Consider the following 12,967-nt stretch of genomic DNA (forward strand, 5'->3'; position numbering starts at 1 on the left):
AAAATTTGTTTATGATGCAAATATGTTTTATATTTGATTAAATAAAATTAACCTGTGGTCAGGAGGTTGATTCAGCAACTAGCTGACAGGAAGTGGTAGGGAGGAACCAAGTGCTGAAAAACTTTTAAGTGGGGACTGAGAGAAAGACACCTGGCTTTTCGGAGACATGAACAAGGAGAAGAGGTGAACTTCTTGCTTTGTCTCTCTGAGCACCTCAGAGACTCAGTTTAGCAGAATTCTACCTCAACCTCTGAATCTTGAGTTCTTTAGAGGGATTGAGATTTAGAAAAATTCTCTTTATAGCTTTGGAAGAGTCTGTGCCTGAGAGAACAGAATCCCCTCAGGCTGCAGGCCACGGTGTCTAATATCTATCAGTAGTAGGCTTGCTGGTTTTTGTGATAAATATGACAAGTGGATTAATAGGATGTAGGCTTTGGACAGATATAATAATGAAAAAAAGAAAAAAAGAAAGAAAAATGCTCAGACACAGAAATAGGAATTTGGAGCACAATTTACCATACCATTGCATTGTGAAACTGGAGAGGAATGGCCTAAGGTTATTAGAACACCAACTTTAATATATTCAGTTACTGTTCAACAAGAACCACCAGATGGTATGCATCCCCAAGACTACCTAGAAGTTAATTGGGATACTTTAGATACATTAGAATTAAAGAGATTTAAGGAAACAATAGTTTCATATGGTATGCCTTCATTCTTTGTAAGACAGATATTAAATTCATGGGAAGCTATGACTGGAAGAATTTAATGTCAGCAATATTAGCAGCTAGTCCTCAATTAAAAGACAGAACTTGGTGAAGAGAGGAAACCAGGGCCTTGGAACAATGAGGTAGGGCTAGAGGTCATGAAATTTTCCAAGATGAAATTAATGGTGAAAATCAGTATGCTGATTTTCAAAGACAGTGTATGTTGGGTGATAACAATCAGATTCTATGTCATATACAAGATTTGAATGCTTCAGACAGACTTGAAGAATTAGGTAAGAGGACTGAATCATTTACTAAAATTATATAAGTGTTAATTGTTATTGTTGAACAGTAACTGAATATATTAAAGTTGATGTTCTAATAACCTTAGACCATTCCTCTCCATATTTCTAATGATGTAGGAGCACTGACTTCTGAAGATTTGAAAAAATTAAAACTTTAGGCATTTTAATTGTGGCAGACAAGGTCACCTGAAAAGGGAGTGTGGGCAAATTGCTTCTAGAAGCAATGTTTATTATAGATCGAAATGGACTGTATAGAAGGTATGACAAAATCTGGCATTGGACTCATGAATGTAGATCAACAATGGACAGACAAAGTAACTCTTTGCCATTGGGAGCTACTCTGAGGGGCTTCTCGCAGACCCCAGGAACAAATGTAGTTCAATCGTTCCCTATTCATATCAGGGAAAAGCCTCCACAAAACAATTAAATAACATAATGTTAAAAAACCATATGATATATTTAGAAAATAAAACAAAATTATCAGGAGAAGCCATAAAGCAAACATTTTGGAAAGCTTCTGTAAATGATCTAAGATCAAAGTTAAAAATACAAATAGATGATATAGAACTTGAGGGTTTGGTAGACACAGGTTCAGATGTAACAAAAATTGCACCAAAATCATAGCATCCATGTTGCCCTCTTCTGGAAGTAAATTATTGTGGACCAGGGGAGGTCAGCTCCTTGATCTGCTCCAGTGCTGTGAAAAAGAAAACCTCATGGTAGCAAGTTTAGAAAACTTTTTTACCTGAGGGTAATTAGAAATAAGTTTCTATCTCTCTGGTAAATAATGAAACACAGATGCTTTCTGATGGTAACTTTCTCTTTACTTCATCTGAAAAAAAATCTTTCTAAAAAAATCTCTCCCTGCCTGTCCACTCCCCTGCCCCCTCTCTTTCTCTACCTTCATTCTCACCCTTCTTTACATGACCTCCCCCTCCAGAACCTAAGAAACACTTTGTCCCTAGAATCCGAGTCAGTGAAAGAACTATGCCCTGGGCCTAAGATTAGAGCCAAAAGGCTTCAAAGGAATAGCGCTGGAAAAAAAGCACCCACATTCAGAGGGCCTAGTTTGGTCCTATGTTGGTTCACCCCATCAGTCTGGAATCAGTGAGTTCCCGTAAGCTCAGGTAAGCTATTTTATTGGACATCCCCCTCATGGTCTTCACCCCTTTGCTCATATTATTGGTCCTCTCTCTCTTCAACTGGACTTTGGGAGCTCAGAAATTTTTGATTCCATTGTATTAAGAAGAAAGTTGTTCTCAGAATGTTCACTACACATATTAATAATAATCTGTTTCATGACTGCAAATTCCTGTTAATATATGGAAACAAGAATATAGCAAATATGGTTTTGGCAAACAAATCTTGTTCACAACAGGCAATCTTGGCCTGACAGTGTTTTCCTTCCTCCTAAACCACCCTATTACCTTATGAAGTCTAAAGTGAAGAAGGCAGAGAAACAGAACACAGAATGGTTTTCCCTGACTACTCATCATGGTTTACTTCAAACAATGAGTTTATTACAGCTTCAACATCTCTTTTCCTGTGGTATGTCTGTAGCCTTCTACAAATGGTAAATGGAGCTGGCTTGAGTAGCCATTTTTAAGTTTTCCAGAACTGGGAATTGAATTCAGGGCCTTGTGCATGCCAGCCAAGTACTTTACCACTGAGCTACACCCCATCCAGTCCAAAATACGTATTTCCTAAATTAGAGACAGTCTATGCTATGTAGTCACGGCTGGCTTGGAATTTATCTGTAGCCCAGGACGGCCTTGAAGTCAAGACAGCCCCACCATGGCCTTCACAATGTTGTCACGTGGATTTTAATATGCCTTTTGATTGAAAACAGTGCTGAAATTTTTGAATAATTTAGGGTAAAATTTGTAACAACATCTGCTCAAGTTATTATTTTTCCTCACAACTCTTCATTAGTGACTTCTTTGCTTACTAAATTGAAACATCAAATACAAAAACCTAGGCAGATAGCATGCTACCTTATTTATGTGTAGATTAATGGCAGGCTCTGTACTAGGTAATTTTTTCCTATTATTTGATCTTCATGCGAACACACACAACTTAGGCCCTGCTACCTGCTACTGACCTGCACAGAGATCCGCCTGCCTCTGCCTCCCAAGTGCTGGAATTAAAGTCTTATGCCATCATTGCCCAGCACATATTGCATTTTCTATTATTGATTGTGTTCCTCTTTTATTTTATTTTATCTTATTTATTTATTTAGGTTTAGCTATTTCATGTAAATAAAGAGAAGTATAAAATATAGAAGGGTTACACTATCATTTAAATTCTTAGTGCAAGTGTTACGACTCTGGAGGGAAAGTATCCTGACTGTTGGGAAGTCAGGCAATACCTACAGCTGTGAAAAGAAGTTATCCTGGGTATCTACAGCTGAGGAGAAATGTGCCCTGACTGTTGGGAAGTCGGGCTATACCTGACACTGTGGGGGAAGGTATCCTGGATACCTACAGCTCTGAAGAGAATGGTACCCTGACTATTGGGAGTCAGGCTATAAATACAGCATGGAAGGGAAGGTATGTGGAATACTTAAAGCTGAGAGGAGAAAGGAGTACAGACTGTCAGGAATTTAGGCTATACCTGGAGATGTGTTCTAGTAGGGGAGGTCTCCAGTGGATGTAGCAATCCTGCTTCTCGCCTAAACAGAGCCATTACAGCTGGGCTCTTGTCTACTGTTGAGAGAGCATCCCAGCAGAGATGTCCATTGCTACACTGCTCCACTCTTCAGGGGAGTTTCCTAGCGGGGTGTCTACCGCTTCTCTGCTCTGTTACAATATCGAGGTTCCCAGGAGAGATATCCACTCTTCTCAGCTATGGACCAAGTTTTTACCTCTCTGCTTCACTCAACTAAGGGAAAACACCTACAGAAACATAGCAGTCAGCTCTGGCTCTACAAAAGACTTGCTACTTCTGCTCCGCACCCATAATGTAATTTCCCAGCAGAGGTTCCCCTTGCTTCTCTGCTCTGCTCAACTCAAAATTTCCCAGAGGAGATTCTTCTCTGCTACAGAAAAAAAGTCTTCACCCAAAAATCATTCAAGAGATTTATTTGGGAGAAAGAAATCCAGGATAGTAGATGCCTCTGTCAGAAACAGGTAGCTGCCAACTGAACAGGCAAAGGGCATATATTGGGCTTCTTACAGGCAGGGTTTTCAGAAAGATTTTCAGGGTGGGACTGCTCAGATTTTAATCCATGAGCTTGAACAAGCTCAGAGATTGGCTGGATTTTGGGCTCAGTGATTGTTTGCTTATGTGCTCAAGGATTTGTTAGTTTTCCTGTCCAGAGACTGGTTGGTTTCATGCTCAGTTGATTAGGGATGGAGTGTGATTCTATGGCTCTGGTTTCAGGATCAGAGTGTGTTTCTTTGACTGGACCTTTTATCCCACACAATGGCTTCATAAACTCATTTTTTACATTTGTTTGCAAGGGAAACAAGGTAAAATTGGACATCGTGAAAGTTGAACAGATGGTTGACACTGTCAATATTTTTTCTACAAAATATTCTTGTGTAACTGAATGCAAGTGTGTTGAATAAAGATCTTACCAAATACTTTATAATAAGACCTTGGTATTTTTACAGGTATTCAAAGACTACTGTGAGATGCAAAGACTTCAACAGATTGACCGCACATAAAAAGTTTTACTCCTATATACAATGCAAAGCTTTACCACACCAACTATATTTTTAGGACCCCCTGTATTAGGACTCCTCTCATGATTTTGAGACTCCTGACAAATATAAAAGCTTCAGCACACTGATTACATTCATTGAGTTTCTCTCCATTATATGTTCTTTTATGTGTTTGAAGATTAGTGGGATGAGCAAAGGATTGACCACATTGTTTACAATCACAGGGTTTCTCTCCAATATGTTGTTTTATTTGTTTAGGGATCATTGTGTTGTACAAAGGCTTTGTCACAATGATTACATTCATAGCTTGTCTCCAGCATGTCTTCTTTGATGCTTTTTAAGATACCTATGACATGAAAAGGCTTTACTACATTGATTACATTCATAGGGTTTCTCTCCAGTATGTGTTCTTCTATGTGTTTGGAGGTGACTGTGGATGGAAAAGGCTTTACCACATTGATTGCATTCATAGGGTTTCTCTCCAGTATGTGTTCTTTTATGCCTTTGAAGTGTAATTCGTTGTGCAAAGGCTTTACCACATTGAGTGCATTCATACGGTTTCTCTCCAGTATGTGTTCTTTTATGCCTTCGAAGACTACCTTGTTCTCTGAAGGCTTTAAAACATTGATTGCACTCATAGGGTTTCTCTCCAGTATGTGTTCTTTTATGTATTTTAAGATTTCTATGATGTGAAAAGGCTTTACCACATTGATTACATTCGTAAGGTTTCTCTCCAGTATGTGTTCTTCTATGTGTTTGGAGGTGATTGTTGTTTGAAAAGGCTTTACCACACTGATTGCATTCATAGGGTTTCTCTCCAGTATGTGTTCTTTTATGTATTTGAAGACTAATTTGCTGTGCAAAGGCTTTACCACATTGATTGCATTCATAGGGTTTCTCTCCAGTGTGTATTCTTCTATGTGTTTGGAGGTGACTGTGGTTTGAAAAGGCTTTACCACATTGATTGCATTCATAGGGTTTCTCTCCAGTATGTGTTCTTTTATGTATTTGAAGAGTAATTTGTTGTGCAAAGGCTTTACCACACTGATTGCATTCATAGGGTTTCTCTCCAGTATGTGTTCTTTTATGTATTTGAAGATGACTGGGGTGAGAAAAGGCTTTACCACATTCATTGCATTCATAGGGTTTTTCTCCAGTATGTCTTCTTTTATGTGCATGAAGATTACCATGATGTGCAAATGCTTTACCACATTGATTGCATTCATAGGGTTTCTCTTCAGTATGTTTTTTTTATGTGTTCGAAGATTACTATGACATGCAAAGGCTTTACCACACTGATTACATTCATAGGGTTTGTCTCCAGTATGTGTTCTTTTATGCATTTGAAGATTTCTTCCATGTGTAAAGGCATTGCCACATTGGCTAGATTTATAGGGTTTCTCTCCAGCATGTGTTCTTTCATGACTTTGAAAATGACTGTCATATGCAAAGGCTTTAACACATTGATTATATACAGAAGGTTTCTCTCCAGTATGACTTATTTCATGCCTGCAAGGATAATTGGCACACATAAAACCATTACTACATTCAAAACACTGTTGAATCAATGTATCTTATGAATAAATTTTACAATTTGGTCCAATTGTAAAGATAAAATCTAAGATTTTATCACTGTGTTTATATTCATGTTGTTCCCCTTTATTAAGGGCTGTTTTGCATCTTTGAAGATACCTGTGATGGTAAGATCCCTTGTTACATGGTTCACATATACAGAATATTTTTTTTACATTTATTTATTATATATACAATGTTCTGCCTCCATGTATACCCACATGCCAAAAGAGGGCACCAGATCTCATTATAGATGGTTGTGAGTCACCATGTGGTTGCTGGGAAGTGAACTCAGGACCTCTGGAAGAACAGCCAGTGCTCTAACCACTGAGCCACCTCTCCAGCCCCCAGAATATTTTTATATGAGATTTTACACATATTTCAAAAGAACTGGAAAAACTGAGAGCTTCACCACTCATTTCATTTATAAATTATCCCATACTTTTGACTCATACTCTATTTGTTAAGTCACCTAGGACAAACAAAAGTTTTTACATAGTCCTAGTACTCATAGGGATTTTCTGTAATGTGAATTTGTTGATGTATTAACAATGAAGCTGGGAAACCAAATGCTTCTATACTTGAATCAAATTCAAAAAGTATACTCAATGTGGCAACTGCTACATAACTTCTAATTGTTCTCAGAGAGAAGAGTTTTATGCCTGCCCATATCCCTATGCTCCCATGACTTATATTCAGAGTGACATATGAAGAATAGCAAATAAAAGGCCTTCATATTGACTTCACACAGTCTGATTTTCTGTTTCTCACAGACATGTGATACAGGGATTAAAATATCTTGATAACAACAGCACCTTGACTCTTGGCCCTAACTGTAGCTCTCACTATACACAGCACAGGAACAACAAGTGTATTAGTAACACTAGTTTTCCTATGGGCTGTATGTATATAAGAATGTTATGGAGATATATTTATCACCTCTTCAACATGTATACCTTTTGTAATATGAGTGGTATGAAACTAAATAGATTGGGGCAGTTCAACAGCATGGCTCTCATAGAACTATGATTCAAATGGTGATATATGTTAAGGCATTGTTTCCTTGTCGTCTTTCTTAAAAGAATGCCTTGCAAATACAATTCACCTACCTGAAATTGAGGCACATGATTTTGTGAGAATTTAATAATCTTCAATGTACATGAATTTATGTTTATTTACACTGTTGCTTCTGTTTACAACTTCCAGGACACATTACAATTTCTTCAGAGGCACATTTGTATCATCTTGCACATGATAATTACCTTCCATGTCTTTGAGAACTTTGACAGTGTTCCTCAATATTATGGTCATCCCAACTGTATCCTAAAATATAGTACCAGAAAATGTATGCTATATTATTGAAAATTGTGCAAACTTTAATTTGCTATTTTCAGTGACACTTAGAACCATGCCTGATTTATTCTCCTCACTCTTCTTTCCCAATCAAACTATAGAAGAGCACCAAAACCCAATTAACAGTTCTCCCCTTATTTTAAAACATCAAGGAAAATCCAGACTTACCTATGGTAGACAGGTTCCTGTAGGTCTCCAGCATTACATCTTTGTAGAGATTCTTCTGGAAAGGATTCAGCAAAATCCACTCTTCCCAAGTAAAGTCAACATGCACATCATCATAGGTCACTGCATTCTGAAATATCCCACACATGTGTACAACAGAAAACATGATACTGACACAATTGTAAATGCATAGTTCTTTGACAGTATAGTCATATAATTGTGGTGTTCCTCATACTTATTCCATGATGCAGACAGTATAAAGTAATCCCCAAGTCACTTTAGAAGGAAACTGAATAGGAGGTTCACCTCTGTCATTTCTGTACACTGCAAATGGGATATCACCTTGCAAGAGAAATGACTACAAAAAATGGAGAGAGAGAAAGAAACAGATCAACAAAAGGAAACAAATCAACAGTTCAGAGAACACATGAATAAAAGTGTACAATTCCTAACTACAAAATAGAAAAGTAAGATGGGCAAGCTGAGTGTATTGGCTCACACTATTAACCACTACACTCAGAATTTCCAGAGGTGAATACCAACCTAGTTTATGCAATCAGTTCCAGGACAGTCAGAAGTACATATTAAGGCCCTGCCTCCAGGGGAAGAGATATCTCATCAGTTAAGAACACAGGCTATTCTTCAAGAAGTCCTGAGTTCAAATCTCAGTAACCACATGGTGGCTCACAACAATTCATAGTGGGATCGAGTACCCTCTTCTGGCTTGAGTGCCCTCTTCTGGCTTGCAGGGATATATGCAGACAGAATATTGTATATATAATAAACAAATCTTAAAAATAACGACCCTGCCAGGCAGTAGTAACATACACCTTTAATCCCAGCACGCGGGAGGCAGAAGCAGGCCGATCTTTGTAAGTCTGAGGCCAACCTGTTCTGCAAGAGCTAGTTTCAGGACAGGCTCCAGAGTTACAGAGAAACCCTGTCTTGAAAAAACAATGAATAATAAATAAACAAACAAATAAACAAATAAAGACCCTATTTTCAATGCAAAAATAATGAAACAATAAAACAAACAAAAAACAGAAAGAGTTTTTTTTTAGTGATGTCTTTACAGAGTTATGTATTCACTCCAGTTCTGTATTCGCCTTCTAGAAACCTGAACTACCCCAAATTAAACTGTAACATCAATGAGATTTTATTAAATGGCACTGCATGTTGTGGAGGCCCAAAAAGGTGAGCCTATTTCCACCTTGTCTGATGGTCAAAGAGTTTGGAGGTTGTTCAAAATGGTTGACAAGTGTAGCTACATGTCCTGACTCAGGATGTGTTTACTTGGTTCTTTTGACATTAAAATGGATCATACAAGTAGACCCATTCCATCCTCATAGATGGTCAGGTTATTCAAACGCGGGGAGTGGATATCCTTCAGGATATTTGGTCTAGGGTAGCTTCATGGCCTAAACAACAGAATGCTAATGACTTGGTGTCTCAAAGTTTTGAAGCACTTCATTGCTCAAGTTGACATTTATATCACGTTTGAAAAGTCATTGTTTTATGGAAAATTAAACACAGATGATTTCAGTATTCACAGGAACACATCCCGGGACTTTTCTTTGGTTTCTGTTTTATTATTTTTTACAAGACTTTGTATTCTTTACTTATATTTCTAAATCCCCAGGCCCCTACCCTGGCAAGAAGTGGTTTTGTCAAGGCTTGTCCAGAACAGCATGTTTGAATAAATAGACAGATGAAAACATGAGCAATACAAATGTGGAGCATAAATAATCAGCACAGTGCAGAAGAGAACACTCAGTAGCAGGGAGTTCTTGCTGGTCTTGCATACAGGTGGGCTCACTTGCCAGTACCTATTTGGGGGATCACAACTATCCATCATTCCATGTTGCCGTAAGGACACTTGCTTGTTCCTCGCTGCTTAGCCCCGAAATTATCACACAGAAACTGTATTAATTAAAATACTGCTTGGACCATTAGCTCTAGCTTCTTATTGGCTAAGTCTTACATATTAATTTAACCCATCTCCATTAATCTGTGCATTGCCAGGAGGTTGTGGCCTACCAGCAAAGTTTCAGCACGTCTGTCTCCAGCAGCACCTCCATGGCTTCTCCTTGACTCTGCCTCCTTCTCCCAACATTCAGTTTAGTTTTCCCTGCCTGCCTAAGTTATGTCTTGCTATAGGTTCAAAGTAGTTTCATTATTCATTAATGATAGTCACAGCATACAGAAGAGAACCCCACATTACTTCCGTTTTCTATTTAAATAAGAAGAAAGGTTTTAACTTTAACATAGAAAAATTACACATAACAAAACAGGTATCAGGCAAGAATTACAGTTACAATATTTATATCCACTTTATCTTTAATCATATCTAAGGAAAACTATAATAGCTATCTATTTTAAAATTCCATCAAAGACTCCTGAAGGATATAATATTACCTAAGTAAACAGGAAGTACATTGTAAGCAACTTCCAAAACTCTAGAATTCACAGAGACATCTCACTGCCTGGACAGTCACCCAAAGTTCTTCTGTACTGTTGGGGCATCCATCTTCAGCCTACTGGCCCATAGCATCTGGCAGACTTTTCCACAAAGCAGGAAATTTCAAAGACAGTTCCACCTATATTGGCAGTTTTTCAGTCACTTTCTTCCGTGTCCTCCAGAATGTACAGAATACCATCAAGCAGTCCAAGCAAGAGCAGTTTCTTGCCCAAATGGCTAGTAAACTCCTTAAGGAGCTTCTTTGATGCCCATCCTCCTCTTGAAGCAATTGGTGCTGCATGGAACAGATGTATCTTACTGTCATGAAAAGCCCTGAGGTCTTAAAACATTTTAAATGCCATATTCTGTAGTCTTTGAAAGGTTTGAAAGATATATTTGAAATATATCTCTGTGCATCTAGAAACCTAATATGACTACAAGCTTGACTATTATAGATGGGTATCTATTAACCAGAATTTCTTAATTATATATTACATTTTTAAATGAGCTTCACAAACATAATACCTTAATCAACACAAAAAAGGCATAAACACAGTATAACAAAATTGACCTTGAATTTGTATCAATAAACCAAGATCCCTACCCACGTAAATTTTTATAGCATACTCCCCTTTAAATGTAAACAATATTTGGGAATTTGGGCATAGTACTCTCCAAACTGCTTCCTGCTGTTTATTGGGTGAAGTAATTTTTTGAGGGGTGGTCAAAGTGACCTTTCAGGGGTTCTTGATCCATCAAGCCATATTAGTCTGGAAGCAATCCACAGGTTTTCATCTTCTGTGGAAACAACAGAAGAACCTCTTTTCCAAAACAACATATCCTTAGGCCTATATCTTGAATTAAAGATACCTTTAAAGTATATTTGTTGGTTACTCAGCTCCTTCAAAATCAAAAACTTCAAAGAAAACACAATAATATACACAATCCAGGCTCAATGCAGGATGGTCAATGGATGTGTTAAAAGCATTTGGGGTCCATTGCTAGGAAATACTGACTTTGACATTGTAAAATGTTTTTCTTGACACACGGAGCAATGAATAGTTGAAGAAAGTGAGCAGGAACATGGCAGGGCAGTGATGTCTGAAGTTGGTGAGCAGAGACCCCCTCTGTTGTTGCGGGAGCTCTTTCCGCTCCTTCAGCCAATCGCTGCTGAGTTACCAGCCCATTGGGGCATGGTCTCTCTCTCTTTAAAAAAGCAGTGGCTGTCCTCCACTCGCTCTTTGGCTTCCGGCTCCGCTTCCGGCTCCTAGACTCCATTCCTGTTCACACGGAGGGGCTGTTGTCTGGGACGGTAATCTGTAAGTTTTTTCCCCTTTGAATAAATAACCATTCTATTAATCATAATTCCAAACTGGTGTGGGATTGTCTGTGACTTACGCCTTCATCTGGCCCCCCACATTTGTTTGTAGAACCCCTCCTCCACCCCACTCAACTTCTTGCTGCCAGCTCAGCTAGTCACGAGTTCTCCCTCAGCTGCGACCTGTGCCCTGTGTGTGGAGTCAGCAGTTCAATTAAACCCCACACCTCCCAAGCTCCACAGGCTCAGGACAGTCTTTGTCTGCCTGGTTTGCTCTTTTCTGAGTTGTTTTTAAATTTCCCTTGTACGTGCGGCGCTTTAGTGGCGTGAATCAGAACGACTCGGTCACGTGGAGGCATACACGGCTTCCGGGTTGCTCTATTCTACCCATGGATTCTGGGTTTCTGGTTCCGTGTATGGAATTGATTTAATTAAATTTTCTTTCTGGATCAACTTATATTTCCTAGTTTTTAACAAATACTAAGGCAGACACTGAAACAGGACCCTGTTTCCATCACCTTTGCAGTGGTTCTAGTCACAACTAGGCAACAGCGCCGTCTACCAGACAAGGGGTAATATGGCAGTTTTTGTTTCCAATGCCAATTTTACTGTTTTCTTTATTAATGCAATGGATTATGTCATGCAAGGTTTATATGACTATGGGGATACATTAATTTACTTGTTACTAGGTTTCAGTTTTATTTTCAATATTTTATCATTAAGAAAGATATGATTTTTATGGACTAATAATGAACAACCAGTTGAAAGGATTAAAATAATTGAAAATCAGGGGTTATCTGAACAAGAGGATACTATAATAGACAAAATTGACTCCATGTCCAAGGGTACTAGGAAGTTACCTGAAAGGGTTCAGGCTGTTGAACTTGATGTTCAGATGTTACCACAAAGTTTTGATAAGGTAACAGATAGAATGTATCTCCAGAATGGGAACCAAAATACTGATACCTTAATGAAATTCCTAGAAACACGAGTAGGTCAGGAGATTCAGGATTTAAGGGAGACAACGATAAAAAACATTAGAAATGATTGAAGAAATTATTGGAGCTGGTGAACAGAGTAAGAAGGCACAAGGACAGGATACAATACTACCACCAGCTGTTAGAACTGGCTTACCCAGGGTTCTAACAACATTCCCTGTAATTTATTCTGACAAAGGGACAACTTCTAAAGGCTCAAAGGGAGTTAAAGAAGCTAGATGGACAGCAATAGCAATGAATGATTTAAAAGAAATTAAGCAAGCTGTCGTTAATTAAGGCTTGCACTCTGCATTTGTTAAGGAAATGATAAGGACTTGGGCTTCTAATGTCAGAGCTACCCCCCATAATTTCTCTCAGCTAGTGTCTGCAGTATCAGATGATGGACCTTCCTTGATGTTTGGAATTTATTCCAGAGAATAATCCAAA

The 12,967-nt window shown here is 38.4% G+C and overlaps 2 protein-coding genes across 2 annotated transcripts in view; both read right to left on the reverse strand.

Annotated features, from left to right (window-relative positions):
* Positions 1-7,495, reverse strand: part of LOC146890200 (uncharacterized) — a 49,356-nt gene extending 41,861 nt beyond the window's left edge. The window contains 4 exon segments of the mRNA XM_087900320.1: positions 2,179-2,185; positions 5,031-5,924; positions 5,927-6,186; positions 7,359-7,495. Of these exon segments, the coding sequence (XP_087756446.1) occupies positions 2,179-2,185; positions 5,031-5,924; positions 5,927-6,186; positions 7,359-7,375 (1,178 nt within the window). The 5' untranslated portion in view covers positions 7,376-7,495.
* LOC148118609 (zinc finger protein 431-like) lies at positions 7,436-8,276 on the reverse strand. The gene is made up of 2 exons (XM_087900583.1): positions 7,771-8,276; positions 7,436-7,572 (listed from the first exon to the last, which is right to left on the reverse strand). The coding sequence occupies exons 1-2, from the start codon at positions 7,931-7,933 to the stop codon at positions 7,508-7,510; spliced, it is 228 nt and encodes a 75-aa protein (XP_087756709.1). The 5' UTR covers positions 7,934-8,276; the 3' UTR covers positions 7,436-7,507.
* Positions 8,277-12,967: the final 4,691 nt, after the last annotated feature.

This window comes from Myodes glareolus, chromosome 22, assembly GCF_982192425.1.
Source record: "Myodes glareolus chromosome 22, mMyoGla1.1, whole genome shotgun sequence".
In the NCBI taxonomy this organism is placed as follows: Eukaryota; Metazoa; Chordata; class Mammalia; order Rodentia; family Cricetidae; genus Myodes; species Myodes glareolus.

What these genes read in the sequence shown, in the direction of transcription:
- LOC148118609 (XM_087900583.1), bottom strand. Translation starts at nt 7,933, where the DNA reads ATGTTTTCTGTTGTACACATGTGTGGGATATTTCAGAATGCAGTGACC. An exon ending in CAGGAACCTGTCTACCATAG is followed by an intron (nt 7,573 to 7,770) that starts GTAAGTCTGGAT and finishes ACTATATTTTAG; the next exon opens with GATACAGTTGGGATGACCAT.